The sequence below is a fragment of the Ursus americanus genome, chromosome 11 (genome assembly GCF_024610735.1).
Source record: "Ursus americanus isolate L20-20 chromosome 11, mUrsAme1.1.p, whole genome shotgun sequence".
Classification (NCBI taxonomy): Eukaryota; Metazoa; Chordata; class Mammalia; order Carnivora; family Ursidae; genus Ursus; species Ursus americanus.
In genome coordinates this window covers 74,965,929-74,983,055 of record NC_142137.1, presented here as the reverse complement: position 1 = coordinate 74,983,055, position 17,127 = coordinate 74,965,929, and the positions used below count along the sequence as shown (strand labels likewise).

The 17,127-nt window shown below is 51.2% G+C and overlaps 1 protein-coding gene across 6 annotated transcripts in view; it reads right to left on the bottom strand.

The window, feature by feature from the left end:
- The window catches only part of SMOC2 (SPARC related modular calcium binding 2), a 154,853-nt gene that overhangs the window by 23,046 nt on the left and 114,680 nt on the right, over positions 1-17,127 (bottom strand). For all 6 annotated transcript variants that reach the window (XM_087865691.1, XM_045770611.2, XM_087865693.1 and 3 more), the window contains exon 9: positions 14,695-14,777. In XM_087865691.1, the coding sequence (XP_087721817.1) occupies positions 14,695-14,777 (83 nt within the window). The remainder of the gene's footprint in view (positions 1-14,694; positions 14,778-17,127) is intronic.

The window sequence follows — 17,127 nt, the reverse complement described above, 5'->3', positions numbered from 1 at the left end:
AAGGAAACGCAGCATGAGTCAGACGCTAGGGAGAGAAAATGCCACTTGCTGATACGGGAGCAAGAGAGAAATCTTTCCTGTGGCGAACGTACGAGCCGCGTAGTGAGGCTGTCTGCAGACCTGCCAACGTCCTGACCGACGACACGGCTTCCAAGGGTGTGTCCCCTGCAGCCGGCAGCGCAGCCCCGAATCTCAGGAATCTTACTGGGGGACACTCGGGTGGGCTGCACACCCACCCCCCTCACTGCTTGCCCAAAGTTCCTGTGCAAAAAGATCAAGAACAGTGTCTATTTCTTTCGTGCACATTTGCTAGGTTTTCTCAGATTTTGATGAATATCAAACTCCTCCAGATGTTAGGGGCCTGGGATGCATCTCTCCTCTGAAGCTGATTAAGTGAGGAACTGTTTGCTTTGAGAATCACATCAGTTAGGAGTCTAACCATAACACACTGCGTGGAAGACTGTTCTTCACTCACAGAGGTGGCGGCCAAGCTCTCACACAGCCGTCCGGGGCCCTCAGGCGCACAGAACTGGGTGATCAAGAACCCGAGTCTCTATGGCTGTATTTCCAGCCTAAAAGAGTCTGTGAGCAGGTGTAGACAAAGGTGTCCTTCAGCCACTACGAGTCCTAGTGAAGACGCGGACCCTGTGGTGCAGCTTCCTGGGGAACCGTGCACGACGCTCGTGAGACACACGTGTCAGTAACAGAACGCGGTCGGCTGCTACGTAAGTTTGCTAACTAGACACCAGTGAAGGCCCATGTTTAGTTTTTGAATGACTGACCCGTAGCCCTCTTTGTGGGCGATAATTAGAGAGTAGGGACCATTGCCCTTTATGGCCCCGAACGGTGCAGACTGTCGTAGAAAGTTGCAGCCAACAAAGATGAAACCCAAGTGGCCACAGGCACGTTCGTGCAAACGTTATGGCCAAGTCCCATTAAACGTGTCTATTCTGATTCTTTAATAGAATGTGTATAAAAATGCAGCTGTGTCCCAGACGTCCCTGAACCACCTCGAGTAATCTGAGCTGCGCCTGCAGAAATCTCTCACACATGGCCAATTATTTCTGAAGAGGGAAAAGCAGAGGTTAAATAAGAATTCTGCTTTTCTGAGTCCTTTCCTCGAGCCCCGTGCGGCAGTGACCTCCACAGCCAGGGTGGACATGGCCGGCCCGGGCCCGGTCCCCGAGCACCGCCGGGAGCGAGGCAGGCCTGCGCTGACCGACAGCAGCTCAGCTGGACTTCTTGTCCTGACCAGCGTGAGGAAAACCTCTCTTGAACGCGACGGGGCTTCATCTCCTGTACAGAAACCTTGTCTCTGGTCGGGCTGTTTGGATGATTTCTCCAATGACCGGCGTCACAGACTGTTGATTTTTACTGTTCTGAGAGAGGCAGCTCTTATCTTAACAAAGTCCGGGACTATGACAGCCAGAGCGATGTCTTCACTCCAGCGTCCAAGGAGGCGTGTGACAGGCCATTACACGTGTAAACACAGAGTTCACTTCCTCCGCAGGGGGCTCCTTGCCTTCTGCGGTGAGAAAACGCAGAGCTTGTCCGCATTCTCTGCGCCCACAAGCTGGCGTCCCTACCAAGGAGCTGCAGCAGGCACCGCGCCTTGCAGAGGGAGGAGGGGGCGTGGTGCGTGGTCATGTTCACCTGCCCCAGGGCCCGGGGTCACGGAGGGCTCAGCTCTCGGCCTGCCTTTGCTGTGTATACACCCTCGACACTCAAAGGGAAAGGAAGCTTCCCAGGAGGGGGCACGCGAAACCAAGTGGCAGAGTAAGGCCAGGTCACTGCTCCCTACGTCTGAGCCTGCAGTATTTATTTCTAATAGGTAAAGAAAAAAGAGCAGGAAAAATACACCACAAAACCAGATGCTGTGATGAAAGGAAACTAGAAGCCCAATAACACAGACGAGAGCAGGACTTTAGTTCAAGAGGCATCCCACACAGTCTGTGTGACCTCGTGCAAGTCACCTAACTTCTCTGGATCTCAAGGTCCTCACCTCAGAGCAGTGCCTGGACTGGCGGCTGTCCGTGCCAAGGCCCCATGCTAGCATCCCGTAATCTCTGCTGGGTGGAACCCGAGTGTGCATCAGGGAAGGTGGATCTCCTGGCCTATCAGCCTCCAAGATCATCCTTCCGAAAGTGTGCTCGTCATAAGCCCGAGCCAGACCACGATCCCAGCTCACCCAAGGATGATGACCATTCTCGGTGGCCTGGAAGTCCCAGGTATCTTGCTATCTCTAACAGCAAACCCTACACGGGAACCCCAGGGAAGAAAAGTGGGAGGACATGAAGGAAGGTTCAAATCATTTGTATTGATTTTGATAAATTGATCCTCATTCACATTGGACATTGATGGTACTTATAGTGGTGATGGTGGGGGTGGTGATGGTGATGATGGTGGTGATGGTGGTGATGACAGTGCGGGTGGTGACGGGGATGATGCTGGTGACAGTGACGATGACGATGGTGACGATGGTGGTGACGATGGTGGTGATGTCAGTGTGTGTGTTCCATGGTGTGGGATGACTTTTTTATAGTTTTATTTTGGTTCCTTCTATAATAAATCACAGAAGGCATTCAATACAGCTGACCTTATTGTAAGTGCCATACAATAGAGAATTTCGTTCCGGGAAGATCCATGCGAACATGTGTGCGTGTGTAGCTCTGACTGGCGTCCACATGAGCCCCGGTCGGTAGCTCACTACGCCGCTGTGGTGAGGTCTCTGTTACACAGACCCGGGATAGCTAACGTCACCGTATCATCTACGAAGCACAGGTAAAGTGGCCTTTCCTCATGGGCCGCTGTGAGGATTGAGTGAATTAATACACATAAAGCTTCTGCACTGGTGCCCTCTGAGTTCTCGATCAATATTCTGGAGCAGGAACGCTGTTCGGTTCTTGGCACTATTGCTGTTTTGTCCTGGGCACCTCTGACTCACCACCCACAACCCTGTCAGTGATTTTTTTTAATAAAAAATTAATCACACAAACTCGTCCAGGATGTAGCCCAAATTCCTTAGTAGGACCTGACTTGAGTCCCGCCAGACCTGCAGTCTGTTTCTCCTTCTAGAGCGGCACACGCTGACCTGGGTCTGCTTCACAAGTCCAGCTCCTCTGGCTCCACAGACGTAAGGAATTCTGTAGGAATGCCCCAGATGGAAGAGCCGGCCGATCATGAAAGGGCTCATTTAATCCATATTCATTTATGTAAAAATTGAGCTAAGTCACCGTCCAGATACATACACTATGAAAATTAAAACCTTGTCTGTAGAGAAGGGCTTCCACAAAGATTACTCTTTCCAGTGTTTACTAAGGCTGGCTGCCAGGACACTCGCTCTTGCTCAGAACCTGAGCGGTTCTGCTTTCTGGAGTTGTCCTGTGCTTGGAGGGGAGGGAAGCGCTCTCATGAGTCCCAGAATAATGGCCCTCCACATCCTGACTTCCCTTTTTATGGACCACGTGTCCCAAGTGCCAAAGCATTCTATAAAAGCATTCTGTATGTCAGCTGCTCCTTCAAGAAGGAGACTCTGTGTAGATGTGCTGATGTCAGAAACAACACCATAAAGCAGAAAGGACTTAGAGTTAATGGTGGGAACACAAGGTCTGCAGTCACAACTCTAATCTTGGTCAGCACCCTCGACACAGGGCAACTGCCTCACTTCTATTGAGTTGAGGGGAAGCGGTGAGTCAGGAGTCACACAGAAGTAGACTGTAGGGCTGGCGCCTTCTGGGAACACAGCAGGTGCCAGAAGGGTTGGTTCACAACACAATAAAAAGTGATGTCAACAAAAGACGTGCCGTGACTAGAAAAAGAGCGGAGGGTCACGAGGAGTGGGGACAGGCACAGGGCTCTACTTGCCTGACACCTATTTTATTGCTCTCTTTGCTTCAAAAATAATTTCTCCATTAGAGAAATTACAAAGTAGAGATCGCTATTCCCTTGCATTTGAATGAACAAATGTGCCCCGTATACGTGACAAGTGGTTATCATCTCACAGTGTGAAGCATTAAATAAAATACTGACTCAACTGGACCTCCAAGGGCCCAACGAACGGTGCTACAACAGTGGTATTTCACGGCAGACAGTGCACGTTTCTCTGGAGATTAAAAAAGAAAATTAGAAATCTAGGATTTCCTGAACTTAACGAATCTCTGATAACAGGGCATTATACACTCCAAACAAGTTACTTAATTTAACAAGCAAAAGTGCAGAGAAAAGACAGGATGAGAACCCAAAGCTCTAAAACTAGTCTGCTGGAAATCACCCTTGAAAAATTCATCTCAGGCATTTCTGAAAGTTCCCTACCGACCAAGGACAGTCCATTTATCCCTTTCTGTCAGAGGGAGAAACCATTGATTTTTCTGAAAAACTGTTCTTGATTTGACAAGTCAGGAGACAGCTAAGAATAAAATTAAATCATTGTGTCAGGGAAAGTATTCTAGAAGTTTCCATGGCCTGCTGTTTTTCATTAAAAACCAGGTTTTGAAAGTTTCCTACCATCGCTGGTCATTTGGGAGTGTCCAAGTAGCCTGACACAGAGCTTATGTATTTGAGCGCTGTGGTCTCGGTTTGTCCACTGAAATTCTTAAAGAATTAAGTTATCAGGAAGAATGTAACTCAATTTCTACCGTCAGCCATGCCATTTTCATTAGCTGGGCCTGCATTCTAAAAGTAATCACCCTGTGCTCTGGCCAATCTCCAGCTTTGACTGGATTTTGCCTGTGCCCATTCCCTCCGGGATTTCTGGGAGAGAAGTGATTTTTCACTCTGACCCCCCGGCCCTGCCCCGTGTCGGCGGACGACGCTCCCCGGAGAGTCCTGACTCCGGCAGCACTACCTGGGGTGAGGGCAATGTGTTCCCGACATTGGCACAAAACCTGGAACAGGGCTTTTAAGAATGACTCCATGACATTTTCAGGCATGAAAAGGAAATTGTATCATGTGCCAGTCTCTGTATTTTCTTAATTTTCCTAATTGCTTATGATGTTGCTGTCCTGTTTAGGCGCATCCGTCTCAGGACCGTAACACTGCAGTCTCGGCTCCCAGAGCACAGACACTGGCTCTGAAGTGTCTCTGCGTCCCCAGCCTCCAGCCATCTGCACAGCAGGACCGCCACCCAGAAACGTGCTCACAAAGCCAGCAAAGAAAAGAAAGCTCCGTTATAACAAGAATATCAAACAGAGAAGGCCCAGCACCGTTTCGGGGCTCTGATGGGTTCTGGGTTTAAAAACAGGAGAACCAGGAGACTAAGGGGGAGCAGCAAGGAGGACTCGGTGAGGGGCTGGGAGGGAGACAGCTGAGTGGAAGTCGCCCGCACGGCCCCTGGTGAGGAGCGGCGAGCTGGAGCACACAGCGGCCCTTGACTCCGGGCCTGCATGCCTGGCGCCCCGGGGCCCGGCCTCCCCAAGCCTGCCGGCCGTCTGGGGAGCACTCAGGAAGGTGCGTGGGGACCAGTGCTGATGGCTGGCCGTTCCCGCGAGAAGACGGAAGACGCAGAGCAGGGCAGAGCAGAGAGCGGCTCTGATACAAGGGATTCTCCAACTGCGGCTGACGCCAGGTTACACCACGGATGGGTTACGGGGGGAGCCTAGGGCAGACGCGGGCGCTGAGACCCCGCTCGGGGTGTCGGGCCTGTGCCGGGCAGCACAGCAAACACTGCAATGACTCTGGTCACGGCAGAGGCTCGATACACTCAGACGAGCTGTGAGGGACGCCTGCGTTAATAAAAGTGAGTCGTAGGCCAGTTACAAGCGAATCTGTTATTCTCGAGTGCACCCCATCTTGGAAGGTGTTTAAAGTGGTTATTTGGGACAAACTGCTCATCATAGAAGAGCAGTTGTTTCACAACCAATTTAACTTACTTAATGGTGTTTGAGAACAGTCTGTCCTCCTCAGTCACTCCAGCGTCTCTGAGATGCTTACACTCTTAGTCAGTCCGGCAGGTGCTTTCTGTGATGAATGCGCCTCTACCCTTATTCCTCGCTCTTCTGCAGAACCGTGACTTCCAAAGGAGCAGAGGCAAACCACCAGGATTCTGCGCACTGACATCATTGACAGCACTCCCCTACCATCTTAGAGAGTATTTTAAATTAGATGAAAGCCCAGGTTTCTTCTGGAAGAACCGTGGGAGCGTGGTGCCAAGCCGCGGGCGTCTGCGGGAGCCGGCGTGCCCTGCGCGTTCCCGTGGCGGCGTGAGCTGTCCGCCAGCGCTCGGGGCTCTGCCGTGGAGGCAAATGCCTGGACGTTTTGAAATGAAGATACTTCATGCTATTACACTGGGGAACGAGAAGTCAGCCTGGACACTGAATTTTAGAAATTAAAAACTTAAAAAAAAAAAAGCGAACCCATCTTTTTAACCACCAGTCAGTATGATTGTATTTCAGGAACCCTAGGTCGCCAGTGCCGGTTTAGCCGCGGCTCGAGTGAGTCTTCAGTGATCCTAACGTGGTTGTGGCCACGTGCCAGCCTGGGTGCCTCAGGTGAGAGCCCCCCCGTCTGCTGGAGTGGAGCACGGGGTATTCCTAATCCTTCGGACCGGCTGGCGGACTACCCTTCACTGCGTCCCGGTCTTCTCTCACCCTCTGCGTGGTCTTCCTAAGCCACTGGGGTTGCCGCCGGTGCCACTCTTACTCCCGACTCTGGCTCCCCGTGACCTGACGCAGGATGAAGTGTGTTAGCACAGGTCACACCCAGCTCTCTTGCAGGGCCCGGCGCAAACCTGAAAACATATTCAGAAATCATGAGGGAGCTCAAGTTGGTGGCAGCGGACGGTTAAACCAGGCGCAGACGGGGAAACTGCCCAGGCCACTCCCAGGAAGCCGGCTCTGCTGTTCATGAAATAGCCCCATAAATATCTACGTCCCAACCAAGGGGGCTGGGAAACCTGTCCATCTTCTTGGACAGGAAATGAGTGAGTGGATTGCCTGCACACAGATGTCAGATGATTTGCTCAGCAGGTGAGCACCAGCCCCTTGTGATGCAGTGGAGGGCAGCCCCTCGCGACGTCACCCGTCTCTTGTCCACTTCGAGACTCACGTGCCTCTTTCTGGAGCACAAGATTCGGTAAGATGGAAATACAGGGCTCTTGGCAGGGAGAAGAGGGAAGGTGTGGGGTTGGCCGCGATGGGCCTCGCCTCCACGACACGCATGCAGCTTTGGCTTCTTCTGGTAGCAAGGGGCCCCTGTCCCCAGCAGCGGCATGTGGCAGGTCCATGTCTTCCTCGCCTCACAGCTGCTGGGGTGGCCCAGGGATCAGAAACCCGCTGGGGGGCCACTTGGAGACCTGGCCAGGGAAGGAAGCTGAGCGCGGCGGGTGAGATGCGAGAGGATACGCCGCTAAGAACAAGGGGACGCATCTACGAAGCTGTGAGGCTCAGGACAAGAGTGAACGTGGCTTCTAATCCATGGGTCGTGAAAGCCCATCTGAAAGGATAGGAATGACATGGTCTCTCCACCCTCCTGCGTTCTGTAAACTCCATTTTTATGCCCAGATTTTCATGAGCTGGACCTTGGTGTCCAGGAAGACCCTCTTTGTCCTCCGTGGCTCAGCCAAGGAATAGCCTTAACGCTCACTCTTTCTCACGTGGCTGTCAAAGTGTTAATAAATGGAAAAAGTGCCCAACACCTCCTTGTAAGTAAGTTAAAATTTCCAGCCAACCTTTATGAGTCTTTCCTCTGCGTGTGAAAACCGAAAAAAAAGCCTTTGCTTCTTTAACGTGTCTTTATTTGTTCTTATTTTATTGTGAATGAGTAATTCCCGCAATTTTCCACCAAGCCTCCTCCAGTTTCTCCTCATCCTCTTAAAAATGGAGAAAAAATATCAACTGAATTAAATAAATATCCTAATAAAAATCTCACTAAGAATTCTGCCAAGTGTGGCACAATTAGGACCGTTTAGTTCTTGCCTGGCACACGCCTCCTGCCACGTCCAGCATCCTATCCGTTTTTCTCGTCAGAAAAGTCCAAGCATCCCGTTTTTCACAAGTCTGCAACGCGCCCCCTCACTTTCAGGAAAGACGCATATTAGAAGCCGTTTTCACTAACCGAAGGCGATCTGCAGACGGTGAGGTGAGAAAAAGGAGACACGTGCCGGCAGTGCCCGGCGATGGTGGACAACGGACTTGCTAGCTGGCACGGAGGCCACGTTCAATGAGCACGAGCTCGTGCCCCAGGGGCCACAGCAGCATCTCGGTCTCCAGCCCCCAGAGCGCCAGGCCGGGTCTGTGCACATCGGGCTTTATCTCCACGTATTTTGTGTATCTGTTAGCAATATGTGTCTCCGGGTATCAATCAGAAAAGCCTAAGACAGGTGAGTTATTGGGGTCTGGGAACGCTCAAAAATTCTTCCACATAAATTAATAGTAATGGCTTCTTCACACCATTTGGACTTACAGACGATTTCTGGTGGGCAGAGCTGAACTAAATAGAAGTCTCATTGAGGACATGTCCTTGTGACCTTCAGGGCCTCAGGTAACTCCCTGAACACACCTGTGAGACGGAAGCAGCCTCTCAAGGTGTCCCCGCAGACGCGAGGGTCTGGCGGTCACATCTTCTCAACCACTGCCCCCCCCCCGCCCCGTCCTGGGATTCCTGCCTCACCAAGTCCTTTAGGAATGAAAATACATGTGTGATTTTAACTGAGTTTTCACTCATAGCATCCTCTCCTAAACCTGGATTTAAGGGCCCATTTCTTCATCATACACCCTACAAAATGCAATTTGCTTTTAAAGGTTTAGTAATCCTATTCACCTACAGATTTAATTTCATATTGAATTATCAAGCTCACTGGTCAAAAAAACAAAATAAAGTAGCTCGAGTCTCTCTCCCAAGCACTGGGACTCATCCCCTGCCACACCCAGAAATCCAAACCCAAACTTCACACCTGAGTTGACAAGCATGAATGGTTTACTGTGATGCCATCAGACAGCTCTTTACAGCAAAACAAAGTCCCATCTCACATACAGCGCACGCTGCTCCATCCTGGCCCGGCCTCTTAACAGGCAGGTGGCAGGAAGCCTCTCTGAGCGGCCACTGAGCGTGGACAGTGCTGGGCAGACAAGCCCCCATGGACAAGAGCACACGTGGCAATCCCGAGCTCACCACATCTGCAGGGGTAGAGGGCTGCCCGTCTAAAATGAAAGAACTTGTTTCAGCTAAAATTGGGAGATGCTTGTCTGTGAATTTGGTATTGGATCCGACCCAAAAATCATGAAGTCATGGGGCGCCTGGGTGGCGCAGTCGTTAAAGCGTCTGCCTTCGGCTCAGGGCGTGATCCTGGCGATCCGGGATCGAGTCCCACATCAGGCTCTTCCGCTGTGAGCCTGCTTCTTCCTCTCCCACTCCCCCTGCTGTGTTCCCTCTCTCACTGGCTGTCTCTCTGTCACATAAATAAATAAAATCTTTAAAAAAAAAAAAATCATGAAGTCGATGTTTTTAATGGGTGAAATATTGACGTCTCATATTATCTTTGAAAGAGCCTTGAAGGCTGTGGGGTCCACTGTGGAAGAAAGGTAAACAGTGGTTTTCTGGGGTCCCGCAGTCCCTGCTCAGGAGCTAGGCTCAGGGTCCAGTCGCCTTTTGTTCAATGGAGTACAGCACCCTGGCGTTGCATTTGCTTCAGGCGTGGGATACCGTGAACCCACAGCTCTACACGGCACTCGGGGCTCAGCACGCAGTGTGGCCACCATCTGCCAGTAAACACCAGCGCAGAATTACTGACCACGCTCCCTATGCGGACGCCTCATCCCTGTGACTTCTTTATTTTGTGTTGGAAGCTTGTGCGTCTTAATCCCTTTATCTGCTTCACCCGTCCCCACTCACCTCTGCTCTGGTGACCAGATCGTTCTCTGTATTTAAGTCTGGTTTTTTGTTTGTCTCTTCTTTGTTTCTTAAATCACACATATGAGTAAAATCATATGGTATTTGTCGTTCTCTGTCTGCCTTATTTCACTTAACATCATAAATATATAAAGAACTTACACAACTCAACACCAGAAAAACAAATAATCTGATTAAAACTGGGCAAAGGACCTGAACAGACATTTTTCCAAAGAAGAGCTACAGATGGCCAACAGACACGGGAAGATGGTCAAGAGTTGGCCAGGATGCAGAGAAAGGGGAGCCTTCCTGCACTCTTGGTGGGAATGCAAACTGGTGCAGCCAGTCTGGAGAACAGTGGGGAGGGTCCTCCCAAAGTTAAACATAGAACCACCCTATGGCCCACCAATTGCACTACTGCGTATTTACCCAAACAAAACGAAAACACTGAAACACTAATTTGAAAGGATACATGCACCCCTATGTTTACTGCATTATCTACAATAGCCAAGACGTGGATGCAGCCCGCGTGCCCACCCACAGAAGACTGGGTGAGGAAGAGGTGCACACATGTACACACACACACGTGCAGACACATATATACACATGCACTCACACACGCACACACACATGCACACACACCCACACACGTGCACACACATACACACATGCATGCAGTCACATGCACACACACAGTCACATGCAGTCACACATGCACACACATACACGCACATGCACACACACGCTCACGCACACACACATGCACACACGCACTCACGCACACACACACACACATACACACAGTGGAACATTACTCAGCCATAAAAAGGATGATCTCTTGCCATTTGCATACGGATAGACTTAGAGAGTCTAATTACCTTTTGAAAAATATCTTAAGCTATGCTCAGGGCAACATAAGGATCATTTTATGCTACCTCAGAAAATCATAATTAACTTTGAAAAAAATTAAAATAGTGCTAAAACATTACTTAAAAAATGCATGGGCGCTTTAAGGGTTTCTAACTGAATCAAAGATTCCTTGACACCCGCAATCACTGGGCGCCTCAGGAGAGGAGATTTTTGTGTCTGTAGACCTGAAAAGACGCTGTGCTGCGTCTGGCTCCCTCTCGGGGTCTCTGCGGGGGAGGGGCCCCCGTCGCTGGCAGGTGCCGCATCTTGTCCCTGCAGTCGGTGTGTGTGTGACGTCTGGGGGCCGTATGGGCTCGGGGTGGGTCTGTCAGTCTCGTCACGGTGCCACAGGTGCCACCCAGACAGAGGAGAAGAAGACGTGCCTTCCTCCTTTCACCTGGCGGCACGCCCGTGGAGGCCCAGCAGGAGTGACAGGCTCTGATCCATCAGGCCATCCTCCCCCACGTTGGACCCCCAGGTACCAGAGACTCACACTGCCCACCCTTCCAATGAGCAAAACCACCTGCTGAGTGTAAGCCAGGCTATCACTCAGGACAGAACAGCCCAAGGCTTCGAGGAGGACAAGAAACGGCCGAGTGTCCTTCACTGACAAACTGTCTCCCGCGTGCCAGCACCTCCTGTGTGCTCCATGCGGCTCCAGCTGGAGGGGTCCCAATGGCTCCGCCCCACCTCTCGGAGGCCACGAGGGCGTAGACACCTGCACATGTACCTCGGATGCCACGGGGACATGTAACGGTAGGCCAGGCCCGCAGACGGGAGCCCAGGACAGCCTCTCTAAGAAGCTACGTCCTGGGGGGCACACGGGGCTGGCGGGTCGGTGAAGAAGCAGCCCCGGGCTCGGAGAGCCCTGCATCTGGGGCACAGTGGCAGAGGGCACGGGTGAGGGCCACGGGAGGCCCGGCGGAGGGAGGGCGCAGGCAGCTGGGGTGCGTGGGCTGGATGTAGGAAGGGATGTGAGGGGAAGATGCTGGACAGAATGAAACAACGCACATCTGTGGACAGGAAGGGATGATTTAATGCCTTTGCCGGGGCGGCTGGGGGGCTCAGTCGGTGAAGTGTCTGCCTTCGGCTCGGGTCGTGATCCCAGGGTCCTGGGATGGAGCCCCGCATCAGGCTCCCTGCTCAGCGGGGAGCCTGCTTCTCCCACCTCCTCCCCTCCCCCTGCTTGTGCTCTCTCTCTGTCAAATAAATACAAATTAAACCTTTAAAATTTCTACCATACTAGGTTTTTCTGTCAGGATGCAATGACAGGTCCCATAAGGAAACTTACGGAATAAAAGACCCCAAATAATGACCCAGGTCTCAACAGGGGACCGATTAGGCTGGATTAGGGACTGATTAGGCCGACCTCCCTGGATAGTGAGATGCTGTCAGCGGCTGAGAGCTGCGGAAGGTCCTAACTGCTCCAGGGATGGCAGGAATAAGCATCTGACAGTCAACAAGCCCTTGAAACAAGTGTGAGAGTTATCAGCGTGGCTCGGAAAATAAAGGCCCTCGCTGGCTGGGACTTAACCCCTGGAAATGAACACTGTATCTCTTAAGAAGAAAACGCATCAGCCTGAATGTGGCTCGAGTGTGCGCCCACAGGGCTGCCACCGTGCTGTTTTGGAAGTAGCTTCCTCCTCTCCACCAAGAACAGGCTCTATCTTGGAGTCAGTTCAAGACCTACTTGTTCTTTCCCTAATAAGGATAATTATCTCCGAAAAATCAAAATGACGAAGTGGTCCCGAGCAGTACCGAGCTGACCATTACACGGTTTGCATAAAGTGGCTTGTGTGCCTGGAGTCTCTGGTTTTTAGTTAAGGTGCAGGCGAGGAGGGGCTTCTCTGCCGGGACAGCCTAGTAGTCATGCTCCCGGGTGTGCCAAGGGAGTGGGATCTCCAGCTCCGGGGACGCCTCCTCCCCACCTGCTCCCGGACTCCCTGGACCGCACTTGCGACCGCAGAACAGCCAACGAGATGCCCCTTGTGCTTCTCAGGGGGACAAGCAGCTGCTCCCACAGCCAAACAACCACTCCCGTCTTTAGATCAAGAGCCTGGCCTGGTATTCAATGCACTGGATCCGCCGTGCAAAAAGCTTCGTAGCAAGCGCGGCCCCGCTAGGACAAAACAGGGAACTGTCCTGTCACAGCACCTTTTACTAACGGGTATCATACCGTATGTGCGAAAACCACACACAGCTCGACCCAGAAGTAATGCAGTTCTGTATTATCAGAAAACGTTAAGAGTCTTGGACCCTTAGAGCCAAGGAACAGATCGACATTCGTGCGACATGATGAAGACCAGCTAAAAACATCCACTGAGGGCTCTCCGTGCACCAAGCACCCGCCAGATTCATTATCCCTGTGAAGGAAAGTCTTGTCCACCACTGGTAAAGCCTGGCTTCTAAAAGCAAGAGGTTACACCAGATGACGGAGGGCGAGAACTCCTCTGGTCCAAGAACATCAGGGAGCACGCAATTCAGCTGCTCACTGAGTTCCTTTTAAGGGTAAGACATCTTGTATACAAAAGGTGCTTAACTAGGAATGCGCATGGGTGCTTGGGTTGCTCCCTTATGATCTGTCTCCCTCTCTCCCGTCCCAAGATGCAAGAAGGAGCCCGGTTCACGAGACGCACAGTGCGCTGACCACACAGAGAGCTTCACGGTGTGACAAAAACCACGTCTCCCACAGGCTTCTTGAACCTGCGTCTAAAGGAAGTCAGTGGGGAGACCCATAGCTGGGAGACGCCCCGCACACGAACATCTCAGAAGCAGCAAAGGGTGCCAGGTAGAGCGGTCTTCAGGTAGGAAAGCTGCCTTAGTCCTGCCCTTGCTCTGCCTCTGTCTTGGCTACTTTCACTCCCAGTGTTGCTGAACGGACCGGGACACGTCTGGGTGATATCCTAGTCCTTCCTATCTTCGTTCATAAACGGGAAAACATCTTTACTCAGAAATTAAAACCCTCTTTATTGATACTAATGCAAATAAAGCAAGAACCTCACTTTTCTAAGCGGAATTTATCCGGACTTGGTATGAGCCCAAGATCCAACACGTGCCCTGAGCTAATGAGAGAACGGTTTTCACAGTCTCTCAGGCATTGGCGAAACACATGCAATCTGGAGATATTTAAAAGAAAAAAGAAAGAAAACCAAAATGAAATAAAATAGCGAGTAGCTTTGAAGCATCTTACTGATGCCATCAAATTCACCCCATGATATCAGAGCTCTGTCTCTAAACTCCTTGGTCTCACGAGATGAGCCAAACTGCGGGACCCTTGCCTGCCTGGCCGGCCAGGCCACCACGCTCAACGCCGACACTTTTAATCCCACGTAAATTCCTGGAGGGACGCGGGGTCCGCCAAAGGCTTTAGGTTGAACTCTTGAAGTCATTATTTTGGTGTGTCATAAACACTTACGTGCTTTTTGATGAAAGACAACATCCGTACACCATTTTCTGTGAATGTATTTTTAATTAATTACAAGATTAAACTCACTGCCTCTATTTAATTTGAAATACTTCTTTGTAATTAAACTCATTTGATACCAAGACTGAGCTCATGTTTTATTAAAACCTAAACTTCAGCTCCTTGAACTGTTGATTCGATTCAAAAGGAATGCCAGAAAAGGACATCTGAATAACTGCTCTCTTTTAGGGAAAAGAATTAAAGGATCCTTTTGGTTTAGAAGTTCTGATTTTAGGGGACCTTGTTTGCTTCTCTGGAAGGCTGGGTCTTAGACCTGGCACTTGAGCATTGCTGGCCACAGGTGAAGCTGACCTGCGCAGGTCCTGTGTGTGCTCCCCGGGGCCCCCGCACGTCTGAGGACCTCAGGCCCTTGGGGAGGAGGGTCTCTGGTCGACTGCTCTGAGGCCGCCAGCCTTGCCCACTGGGAACAGAGCTGGAGAAACTCCTTCTCATTCTAAGCCTAAAGAACGCACAGAATGGTGGTAGATGTCCCTACTCACCTTGGAGCTGACGGCCCTTGTACAAATCCCTTGTTCTGGTTGGGTGAGCCCTGGCTGTGTTATCACACTTCGGCTGTTCGTACCTAAGAGGAATGGAAGAAAGGGAAATGCATTTGACACTTGGAAGAGGAGGCTTTCTTCCGTTTCTCAGGTGCTCATGCGAGCCACCTGCCCTCAGCCCACAGCACATCTGTGCATCGACTTCTGACTTACGACCCCTTACGACCTTTGTGACAATTGCTATAACAAGATTATTTTTCACAGTCAATGGGGAAGGGCACATTGCAGAAGGCTCTGCCTCTCCATCCAGTTTCAGAGAGAGACACACACACAGAGAGCGGAGGAGTATGCTACGTGGCGCCCCGCATTGAGTGAACAGAAACTGTGGAGAAGTCCTGACAGGTGGGTCCTGACATGGGAGCAGGAGGCGTGGGTGCTGCTGACGCCCCCGTCATGACAGTGGGCACCGTGGTGATTCTGGAGCTGACGGGACCCAGGGCCTCGTCCCTGACAGGCTTCCCAAGCCGGCCCAGGTCCCCACCGGGTGCTCTTGGACAGCTCTTCAAAACGCCTGTGGTCTGGGCACTGGGTACCACAGACAGGGGAGACCCGGGTCATGTGGAGAACCCCCCCACCCAGTGGGGACACTGACAGAGAGAACCCGCCGCCCCCGGCACCTCATGTAGTTGATGGGTGGACAGTGTGAGCCAGTGGGGAGGGGTGCAGGTGGAATGTTCTGGACTGAAGGCCTGCTGATTTCCAGGAAGAGAACCAGGTTCCTTGGCTCCTCACCACACATTCTGCCCCATCTTCCTTTCTCATGCCCCAAGAAAGGGCTGGGAGCTCACAATTACTTCATAGGGGTCATTTCAGACTCCTATCGTTCCTTACTTTTTGTTTCCCCATCACAGGAAATAAAAGAGAATGAAATGTCTCCCCGAGGGACACACTTGAAGTGTCCTTCCCCAGTGGCCAGTCCTGCAGTGGCTAGTCCTGGCAGGGCTGGCCGGGGGCGAGCCAGGGACGCACATGCCCCTCCTGGCCCTCACACCCAGAGTTGCCCCTTCGATGACAGAGAACTTAACACCCACTCCCTAAATGTAATACAGCTTTTTGAAACATTGTTTTTGAAATTTAAGAGTCCCTGACACAGTCCAGCAACTACTTAAGCTATCATATTTTAACCAAAAGCCACGAACTCATATTCTTTTGAAATGCAACAGGGTTTAGTAAAGACGGCGGAGGAACCACAGTCATGAGAATGTGAGCAAGGGGTGAGGGGACCACGCCTCAACCAGGGTGACTCCTGTCCCACCTGGAACTGTAGCAGGGAGACGGATAAGCACCAAGCATTTGCCAAGAGAAGAGGAGTAAAAGCAGCCAGCTCGCGGAGGGGTCGCTCCTATTTTCACAGACACATGCTAGATGTGGTCAGTGTCTGTGCGGTTGGAACAGGTTGGAATTGGTACCTATGTTAGAAGTGGCATCTTTCACAGTTGATGGCCCGTGACGTGTGAGCTGTAAAAAGACAAGTAGGTGTCCCAGCTCCTGATGGATGAAGTGGAAACACAAGTGTCCGGCCATTCTTGGGGATGCCCTGTTTGCAGGACTATCAGCGGGCACCTGGGGATGGCCACGGGCAGCTCTGTTGGGTGAGAAGCTGAACTAGTAACACGAACTCTGCATGGAGCCTCCAAAATGCTGGAAGTCCGCACCGGCATCCTTTGTGTGGGTGATAAGAGAGCCTATTGTTTCTAAACCTCTGTTCTGAATCCTTAACTCCGCAGCAACCTGGAAGCTAGCCACACTGGTCATTCTGGTTTTGTTCCACATTTGACCTGCAGATGCCTTAAGAATCCTAGCACTATGCTGATATTAAAAAATGTATATTTAAATGACAGTATCCTGTCACTTTTCAAAAACACTGGGAAATGTCTTAACTTGCAGAAATGGCGATCTCAAGAAATAGAATAAATGCCTTTAAAGCCTCCAATTAAAAAAAATTCAGATTCAGTGTTGACATTCATCACATTCTTTTCAATAATGTTTAACTTATTTGTATGAAAAAAATGAACATCTCTTGACTGTCTGCTTGCCCATCAGATACCAGACTTTCTGCCACAGAGAAATGTGATTTCACACCCACAGGGCCACATGCACATGGCCAGTGAGAGAGAGGGTCTCTGGAGTCAGGGGACGGGGCAGCCCTGATGGGAGGTAAGAACAGCCTGAAGCCAATAGCAGATGGGTGAACGCTTCATCAGCCATCAAGAACGTGAAAGAAGAATCTCTGTTCTGGGCACGAATGCAGCAGCTGGCCATCAGCCTGCTCCTCGCTTAATCTGATAGCCCACTCCTGCTCTCCCCGCGACTCAGCAGCGCTCAGGTCGGAACCTGCCCCTCTGCCCCCAGGCCCTATTCTGCCATGCACAG